Raw genomic sequence first — 27,218 nt, 5'->3', positions numbered from 1 at the left:
CCTTTTTTTATCTCTCTCTCCGTCAATGATGGAGTCTCAATGGAAAAAATGATCTCGCAGTCAGATCGACACGTATCAATGAGTCGCGTGTTTAATTATTCCTTTTAATATGAACACTTATTACGATCGGAAAGATCGAGTTCGCGAGATAATCGTCGCCAGAGAGATCCCAAAAGTACGCTTTTTCCATCCCGCCCCTCCGTTACAATGTGCCTTTTACGTCGGTGCCTCTCTCTCTCTCTCTCTCTCTCTCTCTCTCTTTTTCTTTCCCGACGTAAATGGCGAGAATAACGTGGCGAAACTAAAATATCACACATAAAGGAAATGTCACGTGTTTCGTATTAATGTTAAAAATTCCTACCGAGATTTTTTCGAGCAAAAGTCTTTTTTTATATTCCGGAACCTCGCGTTTCTACGCGTCATTATCTTTTCTACTTCGAGGCAATTAATTTCAAAATCTTCGATCCTTTCCCCCTCCTCCCTTTCTCTCTCTTTCTTTCTCCCTCTCTCTAGTGTAAAAATATACCGATTTAACACTTTTCTCCGCGCCTCTCTCATTGACCGAAAAGTCCAAACGTTTAACTCGCTAATAAAGTCTCTTGCGGAAACGTCATCCGTCATCCCCTCGGAGACGCATGTTTCGTTACATCTTCCTTCCGGTAGAAACGCGAACGCCTTACACGGCTCCGAAACAGCCTAAGTGCGAAGTGTACGCGTACTTTCCGCGTACTCCCGCGGATTTTCATGTACAAGCATATACACGAATCGATATTTTTACAAGCACGTGCTGCAAGTCGAGATGAAATCGTACGAATGCCTGGCGGCTCAGTGAGAAGAACAAACTTTAATCATGCACGGGGCAAGAGATCAGTTGAATGAATGTGACAATGAAAGAACCGAACGCGTTTTAATCTTAAAGGAAATCGAATTTCTCACTCTATGAATTCGGCTCTTAGGACCGAACATTCTATTTCCTTCGGTGAAAACGCGTTCGCTTAGTCATGTTGATTCAACCAATCTTTCTTCTTCGTGCGTACGCTGAAAGAGAACGTATGTAAAAAATAAAAGATATTTATTCAGTAGATACTAATAATATATTTACTATAATCTAAATGTTTTTATTTAAATAGAATAAACAATTGCTTTCATGAATAGCTACAGATTTAAGTAAATGTGTATATTTCCTCGTTTGAGGAAACCTTTTCCCGTAAAAATATGTATATTAACATAAATAAATATATGTTATTAGTATCTACCGAATAAATATTTCTTTATTTCTTAGATATTTCTTCTCTCATGTCAGTGTATAAATTCCCTCCCTCCCTCCCTCCCTCCCTCCCTCTCTCTTACTCCGGTAATTACAAATATATCGTTTTTCCTGCATCTGTTCATTGCGTAACTCGCTCCGAATTGGCGCCGAGACCGAAACGTGCCGGCGCGACGTCATCCTAACTCACGGCACGCGGAGAACAGAGACAGTCGAGTGGATTCCCTAGTAAACTAAGTCTCGCGTCTAAGTACACCTAGTATGTATATATGCATTAACCACCGGCGAAGGACGACATTTCCCTCGTCCCTAAGTGCGCGTCCTCTTCCCGCGGGAAATCGCGGAGCGCGGTCCCTACTCTGCCGAGAATTCTCTAATCGTAAAGTAGGCTAATGAGACTGCATCTACCGCTACCGAGCATCGTTTTTTCATTTTTTTCCTTTTTCTCTTCTCTTTATCGATTATGTGTGCACAACACGCAACTGTATCTAGAGCAAATACTACGACGACGCTTCTTTCTCCTCCTTCTCCCGCTCCCACCCCTCTTCCTCCTCCATCTTCTCCTCCTCCTCCCCGGGCATTCTGGATTCTTCACCAGATGCTGCTCGATACGTAAGAAATGTATACACGAACGAAACACACGTTCCTCTCTGCCCAAGTAAGACCCCCTCCCCCGGCCCTCCCCTCTATATTGATCGCGACGCGAAGTATTTGTACAATATTGTTGACTGTCTGTGTGGCGAATGAATATCACGGATAGTTAAGGCTCGACACGCCGGCCCGATCTCACTCTCGTTTGACATGAGGGAAAAAAGCAGTGCGAGTAACGTAGCAGCCGTTAATGCTTACCGTGCCTACGTTAGTACCGCGACGGCGCTAATCGGATAACGATCATTCCCCGTGTCCTCATTCTGTAACTTCTAACGTATGCATTCCGGGCGTAACATATCCGTCATGTATCTTCACATGGATAAAATTTATCGCAAAATGTGCGCGCAATGATACGATAACGATAACGGAATTATTGTTATGAGTTACAGAATGAGTCCGGTTACTTTCCAGCGAGAGACTCGAGTCGACACGAGCCCGGTTACATCATATTTGTTATCCTCTCCTTTATCAAATGCGATATAAAGACAAATGACGATACAACTAAGCTCGTGTTGACTTGTGTCTTTTGCTGAAAAGCAAGCATCTTATTTCTGGAGCGCGTGAGACCGATCTCGCGAGCAGCCTTGCGAAAATCCCCTTTCTTCTACATCGCAATGATCAGCGGATCTTCCATCTCCTGCTCGCGAGATCTCGTCTTTGCCGGAATCGACGCGATCGAGAGTAAAAGGTAAGTCCCAGTCGGACGTCGGACGAGCGAAGCTAAGGCGATGAAGATACAGAAGAAGGGGCCGTGACGCTATAAAGCTCCTTGTTGACGAAAAGCGCTGAAGCGTAGCCTTAAGGGGGTTGTCGAGGTTTGAACTTGCGGGAAATCCAATATCCAGATAGCGCAACGTCGAAAATCGAGCCATGAGACGATTTAAGACACCTGGGTAAGATTTAACTCATTTCTACAGATATATAGAAATTAACCGAATACGAAAGCTTTTCGTACAGGCTATTTGTTCTATGTATTAACGATAAAACTATATTTAAGGAATTAAAAGGTATTAATATATAGAGCTGTTGCAGCCTGTTTCATTCCACGATATAGATATTGTGGTTTTAGAGGCATAACTCTCGATCGAACAAAGATGTCGAGATTTTCTTGTTTTTTTAATTCAAGAGTTAAATCTTCTATAGATCTAAATTCCATTGAAAAAACATATTATTTATGCAAGTTCTATTGCAGTGGAAAGCACTTTATTTCCGGGATATTATTGATGCCATTTTGTTGATTTTTACCGAATCTTTCCTTTTTTAGTTCAATCTACAGAGAAAAGCTTTCGAAACGTAGCGCCGTTCGTGTCTATTAAAAATGTCAACCGGATCACACTCGCAATCGGGCTGCAGCATATATCCCCATCTTCATATATTAATAATTCTCAATATTTTAAATATATTCTTACCATTAAAGTATAAATAAATATAAATAGCCTACAAAAAGTGTTTCACATTTAATTAATTCTCACATTCTATATCTGCAGTAAGGGATGAAATTTTACCGGCTTCTCCGCGAGTTCAAACCTCTCCACTCCCCTTAACTTCGTGAACGCAAAGACGCGTCTCCATCTCTGATGTCCGCAGTCTCAACGCCGATGACGTTCTCGCGCAACATTACGCCGCTTCCAGTCGAGATGTGATTAGCTGAGTGGCAGTGCCATATATATCTAATTTTTGCTTTTCGCAGACGCGTTGAACCTATACGTATAGCAAGCCTACGCTTCTCGAGCCAGTTCTATTATCCACGAGCACTCGATCGCTCCTAAATTCGCAAGCGGCGCATTCGGCACTTTCTCAAACAATAGTGCGACACGAATACGCATGAAATATGAATGAATGCGCGTGCCATCATCGACATGTTCAACAACAAGGCGGAATGGATCGCGTCCTTCGATCGACGAACGCCGGACGCACATTAAGCGTTCTATCAAAGCGCAAGGCGAATCTTCCGGACACTTTCTAAATTTCTTGGAGTGAAGTTTCACTCAAAATGTCAAGTGACCACCAAGTCACTCAGATTCGAGTGACTTTCCCTTTGTGTAGAATGAATTCTACACTCTGAATTGTCAAGTGAATGTTTTTACTCGAAATTGCAAAGTGGGTGTCATATATTCCATCGCCACAGGAATATATTCACTCCATATTCACTCCGACACATTGAAAGATGTGGAGTCGGAATCCGCTCGAAGCTCGAGTAAAACATTCACCCTTGTGGTCTCGAGTAGCAATATTTTCATTGCTGCCTCGAGTGAAAATACTGACTTTTTATCCAAGTGTAAGATTCCACTTTAAGAAATTTAGAGAGCACAGCGTCCCACTGAGTTATGTATAAAGCATAATTAATTACAAATAAAAAAATATAATAAATGACATTTGGTTTACGGCCAATAATCCATGAGACGCGATGAAAGATACGTACATTTCGAATTACACTTCGCCGTATCTTTACTAATTCAATCGTCAGTTAAGCTTTTACGTAATCAACGGAAATCAACGTGGCAGTTAACGTATTAATAATCGCTACGTTCAATTCACGCGTTCAATCCCCCACAGGCTTAAATTCTCGGTAAGTTATGTTAATAAAATTTGGTTGCTTTCCATCCGATATATTCTATTCTATTCGCTGTAACGGCTTTCATCAAACTCAGATTAAATTAATCGACAAGTAATAATAAAAATTGAAATTTCTAGTTCTGTAATTATCTTTTTGTCGCTCAACAATAATCGAAAAATTGATAATTTTCATCTCCATTAAAAAGGTTGAACGGAAGGTTATTTTTGACTGACAGCAATTTTATATTGTCGATTAGATTAATCAGAGTTTGCGAAAAAAGTCACCTTTAATGAAACCAATCAGGCGTATATAAAAGCGTAACCCACGAATAGCGATGCGATGCTCAACGTGTTAATCCGCTCACCCATTGGCTCACCGGCGCTTTAAGGAACGATCGATAGAACACGTCGTGCCAAACGGATCTGTCTGGTCGATATTACATAGTTAGATCTTATATTCACGATCGTCTCAAGTTCATCTTCATATGCTTTGTAGTCGATGAAACGATCCGTATAATATTTGAGGATCAACTTGAGGCAATCTTAAATACAAGATTTTTACTACGAATATCGCCCTTCGGCATGTTGAAGCGGCATGCAATTCCGAACAATTGTCGCCGTCCACGTCGACGTTGCCTCGGGCGGTTTTGCAAGACGGCTGTGCGAAGCAAGCTATTTTTTTCTTTAGCGCGCGCTCGAATAGCTTCTCTTTTGCTTCTTCATTTCTGTTTCTACATAGTGCGCACACTATCATGCGTAGCGTTGACGAAGGAATTACAGAATTACAGACAGTAGACAATATCGTAGACGATTTACAGACAGTAGACCTTATGTAGAACATCTCTCGACATGCGGAAAGTGTTTCACATAAATTTCGACGAGGCACTGTTCAGAGTTCATCATACTAAAAACAATAACAAGTATTTATATTTATCGTAATACACTTCGCGCGGCGTGTCTCTCTCTCTCTCTCTCTCTCTCTCTCTTTCTCTCGCGTACTATAGCGTTTAATTACATAGTGAAAATAAATCTTTCTTCTCTCTTACCGTTTTACATGTCGCGGTATTATTTAATCTTTGTTAGTTCACTTAGGCTACCAGATATTTAATGTAAGCAATGAACTCTCTCTCTCTCTCTTTCTCTCTCTCTCCCTTTCTCCCTCTATCTCTTTCCTTCTCCTTTCCTACAACAATATATAACGGATGATTTGAAAATAAATTATAATAACGTAATAAATTATAACGAACGTAAAGGAAAAGAAAGAAAAAAAGAAACGCACCGATGTGTTCACCGCTATCATTTACGAGCCACCGGTCATGTCAATCATCATTGAAAGAACAGTGAAAGTGTGAACAATGGAATATTCGTCCGCTATCGTTTCACTGCCAAAAAAAAAACCGAGAGACGGTTAACAACACTCGCATGCCAAAGAAATCTACGAAAGGAATGTTGAAGATACAGCTAATCAATGGTGGTATTTCGTAGGACACGAGACTGGCACTGCCAGATGGATAGGTGGCTCAAATCTGAAGGTGATATGCCGGCTGTATGTAATGTGTGTTTTCTTCTTTATTTGTATCTCAAATTATTTTAATTTAAAAATTACAGAGATCATTTCGTTTATACGGATTGTCAATAATGACAAACGAAAAATATGTTGCGGTCGGGTGTAGCGTAAACAACTACGATACAATAAAAAAGAGAGAAGAGAAACGAAATAAAGCGTAACGGGATGTACAGAGACAAAAGAAGAAAACNGGGGGGGGGGGGGGGGGGGGGGGGGGGGGCGTTACGACTCACCAGGAGACGCTAAAGCGCCACTAGAAGAAAATTAAAAAAAAATTCGCTTCTATAAAAATTTTGGCGTAACGTTAAGTAAACTTTACTTACATACGGATTTGATCCTACGATCGTTATATATAAATAGACGATATCGATATTCGGAATTTGTTTACAAAAATAAAATAACACGGGAGAATTAATTCTCTACCTATATAAATGAAAATAAAATTCACTATCTAACCGCGGCTACAGAAAGACACTGTGAAAGAAATGATCCGACCGGCGATTCCCTCGTGTGTCCGACATGAATGTCCAAGTCCAAACGTGAATTTTGATTCTTGGCCGTTAATACACAATATACACATATCACTTTTATGCAAAAAGATTCTATAGATCAGTGGCGCGCGCTCATCAACATCATCTCTATATAGATCTTAGAGAATTGTGTGTATAAATATATATATATATATATATATGTATATATATGTATATATATGTGTATATATATGTATATATATATGTATATATATGTATATATATACCTAAAACTATATATATATATATGTATATATATATATATATACCTAAAACTTATACTCGTGGCTGCTGTTACACTTAACTGCTGACTTAGTGATACCTAACCTAACCTAACTCATCCTCGAAGTTACATACGCTTAACTAAAGTACTTTGTGATCTAAATACATTTAACTAAAACTTAAAATATATCTCAAGCGTCTCTGGGATTGATCCCTTGAGAACCACGGCCGTCGGTTGGTTCTTGCCACGCGGACGGTCCCGGCATACCGGCCATCATCTGATGCTGAGGAGGGGGAGGAGGCGCCAGTTGGTGCGTCACCTCCTCGACGATGCACGGTATCGAGATCTTGTCCCAAGTGAACTTGTTGAGGGTAGGATTGATGGCCAGTCCGTGAACGCATACGACACTCTGTGGATGGGGATGACACGGGTGTTGATGCTGCAACACGAGAGTCGTGGTCGTAGGTGGTGGCGGAGGCGGTGGCGGTGGCGGCGGCGGAGGATGAGGGTGATGGGGGAGGGAGGTGAGCCACGTCGCGGCTGGCTCGATTCTGTGTCATTTGCCGGTCTGTTGTAGCGCCGCGTTAATCTGCGCCCACAAGTCTTTATTGCAGGATTGAGATCTGAAATCACAGACGAGTAAGTACTCGGGTGTCGTTGCGGGCGGTCCCGTTCGCAAGGATGAGACGTTTGGGCCGGCCGCTCACCTTTTAATGGATTGCAGCCACTCCTTGAACTGAGTATTTCCTTCGGGGTTGATCTGAAAGGCGGCCCGTGCCGCGCATACCACATTGGCGAACTCCTCGTAATCGCTAGCTGTTAAGTGATACAGCTTCTGATGCATACACTGAATATACCTGGAATCGAGAATACGTTTTATTTGTCGCCTCACTCACCGTGTGATCTGTCGGTCGCTCGGACTTCACGCGACTATACTAACATCTGTTGGCACTTGTGCACCAGCGGCGCCAATAAGGCGGATCTCAAGTGCTGCAGAATGAGCGCCGGGTTGTTCCTGGCGAGGTACTGGGACGCTTCCAGAGCGACATGGTGGAGAACGAAGGGACTGACGATACTATTCACGGCGCAGATGCAAAGCTGATGCATATACTGCGTGCCGAGACGCTTCGCAACCCTGAGCAAAAATTTCACGTCTTCCCCGTATGGTGGATTACGTGCAAATTTGGCCTGAGGCCGGTCATCGTGCACCCGACGAGCCAAAGTCTCCAAGGCCAACATACCCACGCGATAGGCAGAAACGAGCGTCCGCAAATGCTGCTGACTGAACGGTTGATTCTGCCTGTGAACCTGCGACGAAGAAACCGATCTTTTTTATCCACGGCAAGACACACGCGCGCACGCACGAAATCATTATGTTATATTTTTACCGCAACACGTGGAAATTACCTGAGGTTGAGCTCTCACAGTCGATATTATGGGTTGTGTTTGGACCAACGGCGGCCCGGGGGGTAATGTATTTTGCCCTGGGAGAGGACCAGCTACTCCCGCTTGGACCTGAGTGAGATAAGAGTTAATGTTAGGATTGGCGTTTTCTCTTCGTACATTCGAAATCGACATTCGAATTTCAAATACTTCCAAGAAGCTTTGATGTTCAGTGTTAAAATGTTGAGATTATATCGAATCTTCGAAATACCGGAATTGTAAGATTTTTAAAATGTAAAAAACATCATTCGAACCCGCCACTTAATCTCAATCTGATCTATCGCTATCTAATCTTAATCTCATCCGCAAGGCTGTGCTCTTTGAAGCTTCAAAGCGCGAAGATTGCAGCCTTTAAAGACGTACTTTCGAGGATTCGGCTTACCAAAATTCAAAAGCTCGAAGCTTCGAAATGATCAGCAACCCTAGTTAACAAATACCGAGAGATATGAAGAAACAAATGGCAAGATAACGCGCTTACATTGACTGGCATGGGGTATAAGTGATGAGCTCCTGGGGCAGGCGGAGGCTGTGCAGTGTAATACTGCGGCCCAGGTGGTGGTGGCGCGGGCGGAGGTGGATGATGCGGATGTGGGGGGTGTTGCGGATGCTGTGGATGCCCGGGATGAGGTGGAAACGCATGATACATCTGCATGTGCGGAGGTGCGGGCGGTAGAGTGACACGATGCGACGGCATGGGGCCACTGAATGTCGCGATAGAATGGTGGGGATGTACAAAACTGAAGGGGCCCACTGCGTATGGCATGCCGACGCCTGGAACAGAATCACACATAAAGTATGATTAGAGAGATTCGACGATATCTCTAAGATTCTAAGGTTAATCTCTAAGGTTCGTATTAATAATCCTGTTATTTAAAACATTTCTTATAAAATATAAAGATACTCATCTGAATTTAAAGTTGAATTCGAATTTTTCATTTAAATTATATAATACATGCGACATTGTATTTATAATTACAAAATTCAACTGAAAAATTCACATCCACATTCCGAATTCTGAATATCTTATTTGAGGCAAACTTTAAGCAAAGATTATTGATAAGAATCTAAAAGCCGAGTTTGTTCTACCTAAAGGCGCCAAAGTTGTGATCGTTGGATGAGTGGAGTAAGGCTGAGGTGGAGGTTGCGTGCTGGTCACAACAACCGCCTGAGTCGGGCCGGGCATCATCTGATTATTTGGCAAGTCCACGGGAGGCCCTGGTTCGACTAACAGTATCCCATTGAGATCCAGTTGCAAAGGATCATGTGGAACATCATCCTGCTGATCGCCACCAGGATTTCGCTGTTCGAAAAGGAATGTGAAGAGATATGTTTAATAAACTAACCGATGTAGGAGAAAGAGGGTAAGATTACGACTTCAAGGATTGTCGATTTCTCCTCATTTTCATATAGTAACATAAAAATAATGAAAAAATGATGATCAATTTTTTCTGAGTAGCTAAAACTTTGCCTATTATCCGCGTAAATTGAAAAAAATCTATAAATAAATTAGAATTTAGTCTAATTTGAATTTTGTCAGAACGTGTTAATTTCGTCACGTTGCCTCCATATGTAAGATGAGGGTTAAAAATAAATTCTTTATGCATAAAAATATATATAATTTCCACAATCTTTTCATATTACTTCGTTATTATAATGTCTGTGCAACACGACAAAATACAAGTAAAACAAAAATATTTGTGGGAAGAACGATTTATGATAATGTAATGTAAAGAAAATACTATACTTGTTATACTCGCTCGTAAAACAGTTTGTACTTATTTTATCGACGAAAAATATGAAAAAGTGTATGCCGATCGTTTTGTACGCGTGTGTACACGACTGAATTTGACTGCTAATGAAGCAGGTAGTAGCAACTCGAACTTACCCGGAGAAACAGCTCGTACCAGTACTTCGCCACCTGAAAGAGCACCTCCGGATAAACACCGCCGCCTTTCGCGGTGTTTTCCACTGTGATACAGGCTTTCTCCAGCATAGCTTCACTCTGTTCCTTACACTGCAGGAGAAGAACGAAACATTGAGCGATGAATAATCGATGACGGGTAAAGGTGTCAAGCGATGAATAATCTATGAGATAAATAAGGCATCGAAAAGTGACTCGATCGCACGTACTTGAGATATGGCTCTCTGGATTTCATTGGGGTTGAGCGCGTGCGCGTGCGGCAGGCAGGACAAAGCGAGCTCCGCCGCTGCTCTGACCATATTCGGATCGCTCCCTCGAGACGACTTGTCGGCTATACTGGCAGCCTCAGGTGGCGTCAAGTGGCCTTCCCAGCTGTCGATGAGGAACCAGATAGCCGGCGCTCCGATCTCCATCGCCTGACCGGTTATCCAGGATACGTGGCTTGAGTACGTGCGACTGAGCCAATTCGGACTGACGCAATTGTGCAGACCAAGAGCGTACAAGCCGAGCTGAAAAGCGCACATGTGAAGCGCCCTGTGCGGACCGTGATGGTTCTGACTGGTGGATGGCTGATGGAATAACGACGTGGAACTGGTGCCACCGGCCTTCGCTAGGACAGTTTTCGCGAGCTCGCACATGAAGTGTGCCCCCGCTTCTGACGGCTGGTTGGGAATAGACGGATATACTCTTTTACTCTTATATCTGGATACAAAAAGGAAAACAGAGATATATATCAGACACAATTTATTACGCGACACGTGTGTTGTATTACAAAGGTAATTCAAAGTGAGACAATGGCTAGTACCATCTTGAATATATCCGAAAAATAAAAAAGTTTTACTAACTATTCTAGAGAGAAAGAGAGAGAGAGAGAGAGAGAGAGATGAAGATGAACAAAATTGTTCAAAGTAATCGCGGTATCAGTGAAAAATTTCCGTTGAATAAATTTTCCTCCAGCATTGAATACTTCGAAGATATTCAAGGTGGCAATAGTTATCGTCTCGCACTGTATTATGATCCGTTCACAAGCACGTACCGCGTTTCTTTAGTTCTAATAGGCACAGATGGCTGAACAATCTGCGGTTGTACGGTCAGTGCACTCATACCACTCTCTAGCTCCGCGCTGGTGCTGCTGTGAGGTCTGCTACTACCGCCGACGATGTTATCGCCATTTCCGCCGTTGTCCTTCCCGGTGAGGGGTGACGAGCATTCTTCGTGAACACATCTTGACATCTGCGATTTTTTCTTTTTTTTTTTGAGAAAAATTTTGAAAATCTCGTGCGCGCACGCTTCGTACCATTCGGAGATATTTCTCGCAGAGATACTTACCTCGCTCTTAGTAGGAGGATTGGAGGTGTAATAGCTACTGAGGATGGGCGATTTGATTAGCTGATGAACGTCTCGATCCAGTAATTTGTCCATGATTCTGGCCAATTTGACGGGATCGTCTTTGTAATGAACGAGCAGGGTGATAGCCAACTCCCCTCTGAGGAAGAAAAGATTTACGTGCTCTTATCTACATTAACACGCATACACACGCTTAATGCTAAACGATAGTCGCGAACTCGTTACCTCTGCCTACGTGTTCCTTCGCAAAGAAGCGGATGATCCGCTTCACTCACATTCGCCTTCAATCCCAGCACAGCTACGGCAGCGTCAAATCCGAGATTCGGTTCGACCTCTGTCGGCAATTTCACTCCTGCGAAGCATTCGATCTTAAATTTTCCATCCTGCTTATGTACGATTTAACAGGGAAAGAAACTCTTTCTTTTATATAATTATGAATCTAATTAAATATATGGGACTCTGAATAAAATAAAATGAAATATAAAATAAATCGAATATTTAGGACTCAGGACTCGTTTTATTAGCGCAGAAACTTGATTCAACGCGTACGTTTGTTCGGAAGCTGTAAATAAAAGAAATCATATCGCTCCGACAGCTGCGATTAGGCTTTTAAAGGCCCGTTCTATCTCTCCTTGGTTTTTGTATATAGTTGAGAAAAAAATCGTTTCTTCCAATCTTTCCTCGGAAAGAAACCGAGAAATCTGTGGAAAATCGAAAAATCCGGTTTTTTCCTACTTTTTTTTTCACTCACCCGCGGAAAGATGGAAAACAAAGCCAGATTTCCTCCGAGACTTTAAAACTATATCTTTCTAATCTACAGAAAGCCAGATGTAAATATAAATAGAACTTGGAATCGGAAATTATGCGGCCACATTGAACGCTGAGTGTGCGGTTAGAATATGGACGAAAGTGCTGCATACTTGGCACATCAAGCGCATCGTATATGAAGCTGGCCAGCATGATGGGCAAGAGCGCGTGCCCTCTTGATCGCATAACGCCGTCCCTCAGTTGTTCCGCTCTCTGTCGTATCATGGCTAATTCCGCCGGTCCCAAAGGGATCCTCTTTAGTAATACCACTAATTCGCTCTCCTGGTGAGCCAGCTTGACCTGGTTAAGTCGAAAGTAATCATGAATCTTGAACAAACGCGGCACGGCACAGTTAGGTCCCCTAAATCTCGATTCTCTGATCCTACCTCCAACGGTTTCGTGTTCGCCGGTGGCCTGGCCATTTCGAGGCCGAAAAGCCCCACACGAAACGCCAGATTGTGATGTTCTGGGTTCTCGGCCAATACCGTGCACAGGAATCCGCATTTCGCCAGAGTCGCCGAAGCGAGACACGTTAACTGATGAGACGCCGAATTAACGTGTTGCTGTAACATCAGGCGGCTGAGTATCACACGGTTTGTCGGTGTAACATCGTATCGTTTAATTAATTAATTCTTTAATTTACTTATTAGTTAATTACTTCATTCAACGTATCTCGCAAGAATTTTGCGTATGTATTTTTACGCCTTTCGCCTTATAAAACGGGAGTTTCAAACTTAATTACGCACAAATTTACTTTTGAGTCCTTAATCCGCCACGTTCCGATCCGCTCGACTTTCGTCGTCGTCTTGTCATTTTCGTTCTAATTGATATTTTTTAAGCTTGAAATGTGGGAATTCGAAATACAATGCCTAAATAAGATATTTATGATGTCAGGTCATGGAAAATGATTTGGGTTTAAACTAAATTTATTATTATAAGAAAAAAAATATTTTCGGAAAAAAAAATTCCAAATAGTTTAGCAAACGCGATTTAACGAAAAGCAATGTTCGTTCGTGTCCAACGGACACCTGCTTCAAGGAAACGAAAAATAGTATACCATGTGAGAACTAGAAAATCGAAGAACGTTTAGGCGGTCCATTGGACCGGAATGTGCGGAACTAGGGTTAACAAAGTAAATAATTAATTAACTTACATTGCAACTGTAGGACCAGGAGCCTTAATTACTCGATTAATTCGGCGGCTTTTTTTAGAAACGTTACCTTTTTCCGCCTGCTCTTGCTAGCCGGCGCCGGCGGCCCCTCGATCATAAGGTCGGGCGGGTTAGCCAAGAGCTCCTCGGCCAGCTGTACACCGAGAATGCAGGCTTCCCTCGTGTGACCGTGAGCGTAGAGTCCTTCCGCCCGCGAGAACAGGATGTCCCACGGGTCCTCGATCTTCTTCAAGTTGTCCAAAACCGTACCGATGTCCGGTGTGGCCGTGGCATGGGTATTGCTGTTCACGTATTTGCTCGGCAGGCCACTGCTGCTGGTGACGGTTTTCGGATCGTAGTAATACACGTGATACTCGTCACCGGAAGGACTATCGCTGCTGGACGAGGAGCTCTCATCCTTGAACGGTTGTCTGGCCTCTTTCTCTTGGTCAGACTCCTGTTCACTTTTGGCGGCGGTGTCCTTGGAGAGCGCCGACTTGTCGCGGTTCTCCGGGAGATTCATCCTACTATCCTCGCATGCTGCTTTGTTATTACTACTGTCGTTACTATCACTATTAGTCTCGGACGAGGCGTTTGAGCGGGGATTGTCCGAGCCTTGAGCATCTTTCAGGCTGACGTTGCTGTTAGAGGACGATTCGCTGCCACCTCCCTCCTGAACACACAATGCGCGGCGTGACGCGAGGAGAACAAAGAAGTGAAGCAACGAAGCGACGATTGACGTTCATTGCGAAATGAACACGAGCGTCGGGAAAATAAACGGAGGAAAATGAATGAGGGGAAAAAGGAGAAATCCAGATAGCGCAGCGGTGGATAGGAGGTTTATGTAGAGAATTCATCTTAACGAGTATTTAGAAAAGTTAGACAAGTGGTCTGAGGAATTTTTGAAGAATTAATCGCAGTCAAATTCGTCTTGATGTATTCCTCAAAAGTTCATTATTTAACGAACATTTCGCGACTCGGTATTCTAAATACTTTGAAAATTCGTGAGGAATCACGAGCGTTATTTTGTCACAATTACTTCTTCATCAATACACGTTTGTGTTACTTTTAATGTTTCGCGCGTGTGTATTTTAATTCTATCTGATTTTTGTGCAATTTTCTGAATCGCTCTCTTCTTTCACGTGGTTGAAAGCTGAGTGTATTTTAATTAATTCATTTGGAGAGGAGGATTGTTACCTACCAAACACTAACAGTAACGTTACATCAATATTATAATTTCCTGTTAACAATATAATTGTTACTCACAATATGTATTACATATAACATTTATACTGCTGAATGAAATTATAATATTAGTGTAACTTTTTAAAATCAACTTTTACTTGTTACTCTTCGAGTTGGTGTGTTTACAGGAAAGGGGGGGGGGTATTTCGTATTCCCCTTTCTGTTCTTAAAAACACCATTCCCCTTAAATTAATAAAATACGCGTGTGTTGGTATGAAATGATTCTACGTGAATACACGAAGAAGTTCTCGAGAATTCCAATCATGATGCATGCAACGTCCTAAATCATTCTGACCGTATTCTTCCATAGATTCCTAAAGAACGACAACACGGAACAGGAGAGCACATTTCGGGAGTACTTGAAGAATTCGCCGTGCTATTTGAGAGAAATCACCTGCGAGTCCGTGTCGCCGCAGTTGTTCAGCTGAGCGCAACCTTGTCTGACGAGGACGACTTGAGATTCCGTTATGTCGGGAATGTCGGTGTCATTCTCGCAGAAGCCCTCGGAGCTGACGCTGCTGCGATTCCCGTCGCCACCGCCGCCAGCGTTCCGCGAGCACAGAGAAAACTCACGCGGATTCAGCCGTCGCCGGTCCAAGTAACTGAATTCAACCAGGCCGACGTTCAACGGCCGTCTGTGGTGGTGATGCGAGATCGGTGGTTGGTAATTCAGCACAGCCGAGCTGGAATTGACCTGGAGAAGAGACCCGTACGTCGGGTCGCGTTACGTAAGCGAGGCCAGCGAGAAAGAGAGAGAGAGAAAGGTAGAGTTCGTTGGAAAAGGAAGCGGCGATACCGACCTGATTGACCTCCGTTCTCGTGTCGCCGGCGTGTCGGAAGCAGGTGAAGGGACAGTGATACATGGGATTGCTACCAGCGGTGTAGGTGATCCCGGGCAAGATGTACTCGTCCCAGTCCAGGTAGCAAGCCTCCAGCGCCGGTTTGAAGCCGGTGAATACCGCAACATCGTGTTTCAGGGAAGTTTCCTTCTGCGTGCCACTGTTGTTCCTGTTGTGCGAATTATGCGACACGGAACTGCCACGGCTCTTGGTGACCTACGACGACAGGCGAGTGACTCGTTAGAGAACCGACTCCGACTGAGACGATCTCTCACCACATGTCGCCGGAGCGTACAGTGCGAAGCGAAACGGTTTGGATGCACTGAAGTTGGTAGCGCGACAAACTATCACGATTGAGAGATGAACTAAGCAAGTGCACGTGTACTACGGCTGTCACGTCGATTCTCAATCCGATGATAGTCCGTTGTAACTCCTAATTTCAATGCGTCTAAATCCTTCCGCTTCCCTCTGTACACACCGCGGCATGGATATTCCCTAGATCGAAAGTTACGCGGCTTCAAGCTTGTGCGTGTATGCATAAGGTCGTAGACCGCATAGATGGAGAAAATTACGCGACTTCCTGTACGTAACCAATGAGAAAATCGAAAATCGCATAAGTAACTCTAATTATAATTCTAATTTTGACTTTATGCGCGTAAATATGTAAGGTTGAAAGTCGTGTAATTTTTTATCCAGGGAATGGCAGGGCATACATGTACGGGAGAGGACAGGACGCTCACTTTGTCTATGATCTTCAAGTGCCAAGTCAAGAATTGAGCATGCAGCATCTCGCGCTCCGCCGGTGAGAGGCCGGGATTCAACGAGGCTAATCGCCACAGCACGACGATCTCGTCGCAGAGGGACGAGCACGCGTGCTGGGAAGCGTGGACGTTGCTGTTCATATTATGCTTGCCGCCGTATCCGGTGCCGTTGAGCAACGCAACCTTGGTGTTGAACCACCAGACGAGGATCTGCTCGCAGGCCATGCACTCCTCCGTGATGATCTCCAGAAGAGGTATGGCGTTACGGTCATTCCGCTTGAACATCTCGCGCACTATCGAGAGGAGGTTCCACATGCCCTCGGGCTCGCGGCCTCTCAATGGCCGCAGCAGCGATGCCCACTCGGCAGCAGCGGGTGGCGCCGTGGTGCTCAGGTAATTAACGTCGCTGAAAGATGGCGGAATGAAATAACGAGTCAAATCGCGACTACGTATGTACGGACGTGATGATAGCCTCGACACGTGAGGTTCTACTCTTCTGAAGTTTAGCAGCGTACAGTCGGATACTTAGTGCTCCGGCGCCCTTATTCCGTACCTTTTAACATACGCGTTACAAATCTTTGCGCAGACAAAACGTATTATGCAAAACGTATTACAGTTACAGAATAAGGACGCTGATCCCTCGCTCGTCTTGTTTGAAGACCGTCAAAAGCGAGAAAACGCATGCCTAAAATTCTTGCGAAACACGTCGGAAGGGATGAAAGGATATGTAAAAGCTCGTAAAAGAATGACGATCGATCGTAATCGATTGAGAACATTTTTTAAATATTTCGGAAATTCTGAAACTTCCGAAACTTTTTCCCTTTTACTCTAACGATCAATGAATAATTTGAAAATTAACACGACGCATGCGATCTTCCTTTTTAGACTATCTTTTCTCGTGATTTTGTTACGTTAATTTCACGGTTACTTAGCGATTGTTAAGGTAAATGGGAAATTTTCGGAATATTTTACAAATATGCTCAATCGATCGCAAAAACATATGATCAGTTTATGAAAATGTTCTTTTATTTCAACATATTCCGCAAGAATTTTAAGCACACTCTCTCATTTCTGACGTCATTAATTAAGATAGCTGCGGTGAGGAAGTAGGAGCTATAAAGGTCATAAAAACTTCACCTCGACGGGTTTTGCAACGCATCCTATAACCAATAGAAAAATATGTCTCCCGAGAATTACTAAAAAAACAAATTATCCTATTAGATACAGGATGCATTGTAAAGCTGATCAAAGTGAAGGTATCGCAATTCTTAAAAGCATACAAAAGCCAGTGAGCTTGGCGTCTGTCCACAATATTCACCTGAACACTATGGGAGCGGGCACGCAGAATTTGATGAGGATCTTCTTTATGTTATCGTGTAGCGTCTTCTCGTCTAAGTACCAGGACGTTTGATCGTGAGTCGAGGCTCCTGCAGTCGGATCGGGCGCTCCGCAATAAATGTTGATGGCGCTCGGTTGCATCGACAACAGTTCGTCCAGAAGCCGTTGAGCAGTAGGTAAAATCTGCTGCGGCAATTCGCTGATGAGGTACTGGGCGAACTTTTGCAGTTGCTCTCGATGTAGTCTCGACAGGGATTCGCTGACCGGTGCCCTCAGACATACTTGCGTTGACTGGAAGAAAGTGGCATTGAAATCATTGTCTCTCCGCGGAAAAATATAGAAAAACATGATAAAAATAATAAAAATATAAGGAAACAATACAAATATAATCAAAATATAGTTAAAAGCATGAAAAAAGAATATAATAAAATATAAAAATACAAAATATTATATATATATATTGGCCTTCTTATACCGTAAAAAAAAGATCAATCAAAGCAATTCAAGTCGAGATAAACGAACTCAATTTCAAGGTTGTACGTAGCGAACCAATGGCCCCGATTTTTCTTCAACAAAAGTTTTGCGTTCTTTTAATCTCTTGTTTGTAGACAACTTTAAAATTTAGTTTATTCAAGCAAACACGAAATAGACCCGAGACACTATTTTGATCGTAATTGTCGCCTGATTTACTCAATCTTCCATCAGAGGTGGAATTCCTCATATTATGCAATTAGATGAACGTTTTAGCGGCCGAAAGAACATCTATTTTACACAAGTACGTTCCAGTTTCGTTAACCCTTACCCTTGTCTACATTTCCGCCGCTCAAATTCCTAGATCAAATTCCCAGATCGTGGATCTGACTCGACTGCAATTTGCGCGGCAAAATTTGCAACAACCCTAAGACTTGGTTCTTCTCGCCCGATTGCCTTTTTTTCTTCTTTCTCAGTGTTACGTTAGTAATTTTTCCGTACCATGTGTATCCTGTGCAGACATACGGCTACTACGTGCGCGCACCAGTAGGCCGTTGAGGAGCAGGTGCAATTGCACGACGTGATTTTCCGTCGATCGAAGGTCACGGCGACGTTGAACTGAGGTCGCCCGCCGTTCGGCACCATTTGCGGATTCACGCTGGCGTTCAGGTGGAATCCTGTTTCAGACGCGCCGCAAGGATGCGATTAGCGTGAGGTCAGCATGAGAGACCAAATCAGTTAACACATTGTTGACCTGCCGTTTTCTACATCCGCCCCCAATATTTATCGCCGGGCCCTTGTTTCGGCCGCTGTCAACTCGCGGGCCGAACAGCAGGCGCTCGACCGACAATGGAACGCGAGTTTCCCCGTGAACGGTCGACAATGTGATGAACAAACCCAAGTAGAAATTGGACCTTGTGGATGTCTAGCCACAAAGTAACTTCATATCTTATAACGTCGCTACCAGCCGATAATGTAACGCTTACTTCTTCTAGTAGCTAAATAATGGCTAGATAAATAAGTGAGCTGTGATGAAACGAGAGAAATTATATAGTGACGAAACGAGAGAGATTATAGTTACGAGATGAGAAATCATAACTAGTTATTAAGTAAGTTATTAAGTAGTTATTAAGGCAGATAAGCACGCTCACTTCTGTCCTCTTAAGACTTTTATAGAATAACGTTATCTCTCAATTTTAATTCGCCATCTCATTTTCAAACGCTACTGGCGAGTATACAGTAGCTAGATAATAAATTATAAATAATTAAGCTAATTATACATTTTTTAATAAATAGCGCCATCCATTCTGTCATATCTGACACGTAAAGGTTAGACAACGGTTATATATTACAAAAGCGATTTTGCATTTTTTCTACCAGCTAGCTACCAAATTTTGATTTAAGCTGACTAGATACATTTCTACTCGGGAACGATGTAACGAAAAATGCCTCGTCACCGGGGCGGCTGCAAACGCACAAGGTGTGTATCTACGGTCTTACCGATTTGCAAAGGCTCCTTTACGCTTCTAGACCGGAATAGATGCTCTCCGCGAAGGAACTCGTCGGCGCTGCCGTTCGCCAAACACGAGTACAGCCGTATGTCCTCCTCGTTGTCGGGAAAGCTCCAGAAGGCGATGCGCAGCTGGAGCTGTTCCGGCACCGGCGGGTAGAAATGCTCCACCAGCTCGAAGGGGATGTGAGAGGCGACGCATCGCGCCGCTAGTTCGCACAGGGTCGGCACCGGCTGTCCGTCTGTAGAAAAGCGAGATATAAATAAATAAATAAATATATATCGATCATAATAATGTCTCTCCTCGAGAAATTCGTCAGTGATTGCTCGCGCGACCGATAATTCACGGATAATTCACCACCGTCGGCCGTTGAACACGCACGACTCCCACACTTTTTCTTTCTTTCCCTTATTTTCCCAACCACCACGTGTGCGAGGCGGGCTCGCTTATTGCACAACTGGAAAATAATTGCGCGCAGCGGCGCTTCGGCCCGTCCTCGATATTACGACCGGGCTCGTGCAGAAAAATAGTTTGTCGCGAGTTGGCCCCGTGACAGCGATATTTTCTCGCGACCAGTGAGTCGCGGAACACGCGNGGGGGGGGGGGGGGGGGAGGCGACAGGTACGTAACTACCCCCAATCCTCGCGATAACAATCAAGAGCGCACTTTGCAAGCTCTCGCGAGTTGGCGTGTCCATCGTGGCCGATTTTTCTGAAAGATAAACTCGATTGGCGCGACGCTTGGGAAAAAAAGAGGGAAGAAAAAAAAAGGGCCCGGAATTACCGTCGATTTTCGCAAAATCGCTCGGAAGCGTCACCCTTCCCCCCCCCCCAACTCCCGTGCGCGAAACTCGATACTTCGGTGCGACAGACAGCTTGTCTTTTCGGAGAAAATATTTTTTTCTCTTTCCGATTCGAAAGAAAGTCGGAGAGAGAGAGAGAGAGAGAGAGAGAGAGAGAGAGAGAGAGAGAGAGAGAAAGATCAGACGAGACTGCAGAAAAAAAATTAGTATCAATTCAAGACTTGCATTTTCATATACAAGACGTCCGATAACATTAATACAAGCATTCGTGTGCAGGTAGAAGGGGATTAAGCTAATAAAAAAGTTACGCACCATTATTCAAAAATCGCAATAGTTAACCAGGAAATAATTATTTTGCATGAGCTAATAAGAGCACGAGAAACGATAGACCGAACTCTATAATAAAACAAAAATAAGTAATTCCTCGTTAACTATTACTAATTTTTTTTCTATATATAAGTCTTGAATCGGTATCAATTTGTTTTTTCGTGTGAATCTGACGATTCAACGACGAGTGTTGTGCAATCATTTCCACGATACCCGTGAATGAAATTTCACGTCTCAATTCGGACACTCATCTCCTCGTCTCTCTCTCTCTCTCTCTCTCTCTCTCTCTCACTCCTCTCGCAGAAGGGCATGTTTCTGTGACTAACAACGCGCGTGGCATTAATGAGGAACAATAACGAAAGCAGCTCATTAACAACTTCAAACAGCCACGCGGATAATTACGGACGCTAATACGTTTATGCACGTCCTGTGTGTGCTCGTCGCGTCAAATACGAGGCGCCGCCGCCGCTGGTCTCTAAATGGCTTCAATCGGGACACCGTTCGCTCGCGCGTGCAATTATAATAGTCCCCATAATAGTAGCGTTAAATCGTGACGACGCGCGAACGTGACATCGACAAATAATTTCTCCGTCCGCTTGGGACATCGTCGCGAGCAAAAATACAAGGGTAAATCAACAATCATTATTCACGCTCCGTAAAATTGATTGTGAAAACGGTGAAAAAATTTATTAGCGTTGTATTTTTTATCATGGAAACATCCCCTTTGATCTTCGGTGCGCTTAGTCCAACGTGTCGTGAGTTCCCTTATTTCTTCGGGAGAAAAATCCACCGCCAGCTTACACGATTCGCGTAACATCGTGTAACATTAGTCCCCGCAATGAGAGAAAACTTTTCGTATTTGTAACTGTGATCGCATAAGTGAAAGAAGTCGGCGGGAACGAGGATATTCGCCTCTCGATGCGGATGCGAGAGGGAATTTCACGTGAGCCCACGCTTAATCAAGTTTGGAAGCGGCGGGAATAATTCGGATAATCTCGCGAAAACGATACGACGATTGGCCGTGTGCGCGCACTCGAGAGAGAAAAAGAGAGGGTGGAGTCCTTCGTTAGAGATATTTACAATCAATGGATATCAATCATCGTTATTCGGCGTCTGTGCGGCCGAAGTAGAGGCGAAAAATTTCACGGCGCCTCGTATATGCGAAGCTTCATTACAAAGAGAGAGGGAGAGAGAGAGAGAGAGAGAGAGATACACGAAGTCGGAAAAGGGGATAATCAACCGCCGAAGGGAAACGAGGGAGCAGCGGATTTGCGAATCCTGACTCTGTGGTACGTCCCGTCGCGGTAATGATCTCAAGTTTCGCAGGGAAATGTTTCTCTTCCCTTCGAGTCGAAATTCTGATGCTCCTCTGACGCTCTCAAGGATAATCTGCGATGATACTTAGATGATCTATAGACCAGCAAAAACCTATTTTAACGAAGCCACATTTGTTATCTTCCCTCTTTCGAACTTTCGATTCTACAGATTAATTTAATTCCAATGTCGTTGAAGAGCTATAAATGCACCCTGATTGGAACAACTTGTTTCGGCGCTGAAAACGGCGAAAATGGAAATTAAAGACACACCGTGATGATCGAAGTAGAAGTAAGTTACATCGTCAGAATTGAACCTGCCTTGTCATCTTAGCTCCCGTTGTGTCGTCGAATTAAAGGTTTAACGGGGCAGCTCAACGTGGTCGAAATTTCCATTCGAATCCCCCCCCCCCCTCCACACACACAAGCATACTCTCTCTCTTTCTCTCTCTGTCGCTGGCGGTAGGATTACATTACCGATACAGTTGAAGTATCATTTTTCCAGCGCCGGAAGGGCAGTACGAAGCAACAGTTACCGCGGAATATTACTCGACGCTTTATCGATCTCGCCGCGGCCGGCAGGGGCGCGAGAGTTTGAGTTTCAAACAAGGACGGTATGGGGTAGCATCGGCTATTTTCCCAGAGAGTAAGACCATGGACGAATCGATAGCGGAAAATACATTTCCCGCTACCGTCGCTGCCGGGCGTGTACGCGTGCACATACGGCGCATATCGGCTGTGTGTGTGTGCATACGCGTACACAGGCGGAGGGAAGTACACACGCTCTGCATATTTATGATTAACCTTACGCGGAATACAATGCAGCGTACCGGGAAAACACATCTCGCGCCTCGTACTGAAAATAGTCGGCCGAGTTAATGAATGGACGTTCTCGCGAACGCGAACACGCGTTACGACACCGCGTAAACACGCTTTTACCGTGCGCGCGCGCGCGGGCGTCCCCCGCGACGACGACATTCGACCACGCGGAAATTCGCGCGGAATTTCCAACAACCCGCCGCGGCGCAGCGGTAATAATAGCGTAACTCGCGCTCGCGCGTGAGCGCGCAAAGGGAAAATACCGTTAAATGAATAAAAAGCGCGCTTCTCCCTCTCGCCTTCCACCCCGGGTTCTTCTTCCTCTTCGTGCGCGCGGGGACCGTAACGAGCTTCGCGGTCGCGGTTTTGCCGCGCGATGTAATTTCCTCCGGTTTCAACGAAAGCTGCGGCGCCGCCGCCGGGAAATTCCCTCGGATGGTCGCACGCCGGCTCGTCCAATCTAGCGTCGAGCACCGACAATTTGCAAAAATTTCCATCGCGGCCGTGTTGCCTTTTTTCACGCAGAGTTTGCCCGGATCGAACGGAAAGAGAGAGAGAGAGAGAGAGAGAGAGAGAGAGAGAGGGAGAGACAAGCGGTGAAAGAGGATAAAAGAGGAGAGAGAGAGAGAGAGAGAGAGAGAGGCAAGAGAAGGAGAGAGAGCGCTATCGAGTGTCTCGATTTAGCGGCGATTGAGTCGCCATTGGATTTTGCGAAGCGCCATCGTTCGTCCGCCATATGTCGTGACATCGCGACCTCTTCCGCCGTTACGATCACGGGAAAAGACGTGATGGGGGGTGGGGGGGAGAGAGAAAGCAGAAGATATCCCGCTTCATTGAAAAAAAAAGGGAGGAAGGGCACGAAAGAGAGAAACAAATCACGAGCAGCGGCAGTGGATATTTCAATTTTCCGCGGAAGTCCGACGTATCCGATGTATCCGCGCGAGCTGCATCGTAAGCTGTCCGCGATTAATTAAAGAGATTCCAGGTAATATCGGAAATATCCCGAGGGCGGGATCACGCAGCGGCTGGAAGGACTGCATAGACGGGATGCGCTCGAGATGCGTTATTAAAATGCACTTTATCGCGAGCGGAGGCTGCGAAGAGGGTGCGCGCGTCGGAGAAAGGAGGAGGGGGAAGAGCGGATGCGCGAACAAACATTTCAACGAGTCCGCGAAGCGAAAGCGGCGACGCTACGGAGAGCGATGTTCGGTCTCCGCAGTCCGGATACTCGGCAATCAAATTGAAATTGAATCAATAGAAATTGAATTTCCATTAATAATAGGCCGCGCGATAACGTCATTTCCGCGCGGCGCGTCCGAGAACTCGCGTGAGAAGTTCTCTCACTCTCACTCTCTCTCTCTCTCTGTCTCTTTTATTCTCTCGTATTCATCCTCCACGGATGAGCGCGGTCGCAGTTCACGGATACACGGCAAACATGATCGGCGCGCGATAGGATAATCGAACTGTCGAGCTTAGCAATCGTGTTGGGGAGACCGTCGTATCTTCAGTGCATAAAAGGACCAACTCATAAATTTCATATTTATTGAGCAAAATTACGTATCTATACTTTTGTTTCATTACCTAAGTAATGAATGTTGCTTCGAAGCGAAGTTAAGGTAAACGTACATACACGACATTACAAAGATGAAAATGATTAATTTTCTCATTAATGCCGATATAAAGTAGCACGTTGGTCCCAAGGAACACGTGTGAAAAGTATCAGCTTGAGTTGCAAACATTTCGAATATTCTTGAACAGCCAATATTTTTCTAATCGCACGGGCAGTTAGATGACACTTCAATGTGTGCGTAGCGCAAGTTAGACCGAATTCTTATCAAACTCATTTCACCTTACGACTTCCTTAAGGCATCTTCACCGCGACTTCGGCCGCTGCTGTTCGAGCGCCCGAAGTCGTGTAGTCGCGAAAGCACACTTCGCTATTGCTTCGCTATCATCACCAGGCGAGAGCGCGTTTAAGGACTCGAATTATGCTCGTAGCGCTATCAGTGCCGCTCGCACGGAAATTTCTCATAATTTCCCAAGACACAACATAAATTCCGATTATAATACCCAAAGTTACCCCAAAATAGCTTGTCCTACTACCGACCGGTATTCATAGTCGGATCTTATATTTAGGACCGTCTTAAGTTCAATTTCAGATGTTTCGTAATCAATGAAATGAACAACATCTGAAGGTAAACTTGAGATCTTAAATATAAGATCGGTAATATGGCAGTAAGTAATATAAAATGGCAAACAAAAGTAATTTTGGGGGGGAACGTTGGGGACGACCAAATGCAGGATCTATTTATGTGTCCCATTTAGAATCGTACGTTTGAAATTATATTACGCGTTATGTCACTTAACATTTTTAATTAAACGTCTGATTTAAAACGTTTAATCGTGTTAAATTATAAGTTAACATGCGCAATCGTGTTAAATGGCGCGATTTAAAACAGCAAGAAATGTGTGAGAGAAGTCTCAGCTGAGGTAACAGGCTTGGATTTGCACAAACGGTAACCACGCGTGCGGGCGCGCGATATTTTCTTGCGCGGCGTGATCGGAGGTTACGCTGCTGAAATGCTCCTTTGTCGAGAGGGGTCGTCGCGGAGGAGGTCTGCGAGCTTCCAACGTGCCGAGCACGCATCGACGCGGAGCTTATTTTCTATGTAAATGGAAGTTGAATCACCGCCGAGTATGCACTCTCTCTCTCTCTCAGCTCTGTGCGCGCTCACCAGGCAGCAGGGTTATCTTTTAAATTCCTTGAAATACAATCCCGACAGGGAACGGATAAAATTTGCATCTAATTCCGAATTCGCCTTATCCGCCTCGCCTATTACACGGCACGTTGCGCCGTTTGTACCGATTCGCAATATGCAACACTCTCTTTCCCCCTCCGCCCCCCGTCTCTCTCTCTCTTTCTCTCTCTCTCCCGCCTACTCTCCCTGCGGAGAAATACTTTTCGTTTTATCTCCGTTGGCATTCGTGCCCGGTTTACGGCTGAACGCGGAGTAATGTTGCGCGGATTCATAAAAAGAATCGCTATACGCAAAATGTTTTATAATTCCGCACGCCCTGTCATGTACATGCGCGATAAGCCCTGTTATTTCGCTGTCTGAATCGCGGGGCTGCGAAGGTACACACGCGTTGGATGATGCACGCACAAGTGGGGGTCGATATATGACGCGTCTCGCAGACTAAGCGCGAAATACGAGTCTCGGCAGGGCGGCAGGACGGAAACTTTCCCCACCCTTTCGCCTCCCCCCCTCCCCCTAAAGCCTTTATTTTCGGCCTAGGTGAGAATCGCTATTTCATCGGTAATCCCGAAGGTAAATCCCGGAGAAAGTTCGGCCCGGGGAATAGCACACGCGAATTCCCCGCCCAGCGTCTTCTTATCTCGCCGAAGTAACGGCGGCGAGTTTTGCACACCGAGAAAAAAATAAATTGGTACTTTTGTAACTACAATCGCACAGGTGAGAAAATTACAGTCGGGAGAACTATGTTCCCAGCAAATGTTATACTATAGCGCCAGGGTGTGGTAAACAGAGATATCATTTTTCTCGTCGCCAAGTTTCCACTTCTCGTCATCGAGTTTTCATCTGATCCCTATTCAGAAATCGGGTTTTTTCTCGGTGTACTATTTTTTAGATTGAAACCAGAGAAACATATAGTTGGGTTGCCGAGGATGACTAATAATTTCGGTGGGATTTCTCTTAGTGCATGTTTCACGGTTAAATTTCGCATTGCGTTGAAACTCGCGACGCGGGAAGACACGAGAGAGAGAGAGAGAGAGAAATGGAAGCGTTTCGCGAATAACCCTTTCGACGCTGCCTGGATGATCCTTCCGATTTTATCGCCGAAATATTACATTTCTGGGTATTTAGGCGAGATTATATTAACGGGCGGCGAAAGAGAGAGAGAAAGAGAGAGAAAAAGGGAGGAAGAACGGTTGACCAAAGGAAGGGTCGGGAAAGTGATTACGCGCGGTAAGCGCGCGCGGCGTTTCAAAAAGGGTTAAGGGAATTTATATTCCGAGAGGACGATTGTGCTCGCCGGTAACCGTGACGCTCTCGCTTTTCGGGAGCGAAAAGCCCGTTCGTATCCGCCGGTTATTTTTGTTTCCTTGCAGACGGAATAGCGGGCGAACGAGCAAGTAGTACGGAAAAATGATTGGTGCCGACAGCCATTGTACAATCATGGGACATCAAAGCACCTCCCCATCGGCGTGTTGACCGGTAGAACATAGTAACGGTTCGTTAACCACCGTCCGCGCACGTTCGCTGCAAATTTTCAGCTCGTTCCCCGCGACGGTTTCCCCCCCCCCCCCCCC

At 44.7% G+C, this 27,218-nt stretch overlaps 1 protein-coding gene across 1 annotated transcript in view; it reads right to left on the bottom strand.

Moving 5' to 3' along the window:
• Positions 1-6,836: 6,836 nt before the first annotated feature.
• LOC106741166 (zinc finger SWIM domain-containing protein 8) overlaps positions 6,837-27,218 on the bottom strand; it is an 81,800-nt gene continuing 61,418 nt past the window's right edge. Inside the window, exons 3-22 of the mRNA XM_014612879.1 lie at positions 19,617-19,868; positions 18,618-18,793; positions 17,626-17,936; positions 16,287-16,713; positions 15,508-15,762; positions 15,102-15,401; positions 13,533-14,135; positions 12,699-12,875; positions 12,426-12,612; positions 11,731-11,857; positions 11,488-11,644; positions 11,195-11,391; positions 10,368-10,860; positions 10,123-10,251; positions 9,324-9,537; positions 8,716-9,008; positions 8,202-8,309; positions 7,735-8,102; positions 7,502-7,651; positions 6,837-7,417 (exon numbers count right to left, since the gene is read on the bottom strand). Of these exons, the coding sequence (XP_014468365.1) occupies positions 7,351-7,417; positions 7,502-7,651; positions 7,735-8,102; positions 8,202-8,309; positions 8,716-9,008; positions 9,324-9,537; positions 10,123-10,251; positions 10,368-10,860; positions 11,195-11,391; positions 11,488-11,644; positions 11,731-11,857; positions 12,426-12,612; positions 12,699-12,875; positions 13,533-14,135; positions 15,102-15,401; positions 15,508-15,762; positions 16,287-16,713; positions 17,626-17,936; positions 18,618-18,793; positions 19,617-19,868 (4,991 nt within the window). The 3' untranslated portion in view covers positions 6,837-7,350. The remainder of the gene's footprint in view (positions 7,418-7,501; positions 7,652-7,734; positions 8,103-8,201; positions 8,310-8,715; positions 9,009-9,323; positions 9,538-10,122; positions 10,252-10,367; positions 10,861-11,194; positions 11,392-11,487; positions 11,645-11,730; positions 11,858-12,425; positions 12,613-12,698; positions 12,876-13,532; positions 14,136-15,101; positions 15,402-15,507; positions 15,763-16,286; positions 16,714-17,625; positions 17,937-18,617; positions 18,794-19,616; positions 19,869-27,218) is intronic.

This window comes from Dinoponera quadriceps, unplaced genomic scaffold (assembly GCF_001313825.1).
Source record: "Dinoponera quadriceps isolate SergipeBrazil2010 unplaced genomic scaffold, ASM131382v1 scaffold475, whole genome shotgun sequence".
NCBI classification, from domain to species: Eukaryota; Metazoa; Arthropoda; class Insecta; order Hymenoptera; family Formicidae; genus Dinoponera; species Dinoponera quadriceps.
The sequence above is the reverse complement of the archived record's forward strand: the minus strand, read 5'-3'. Positions and strand labels throughout refer to the sequence as shown.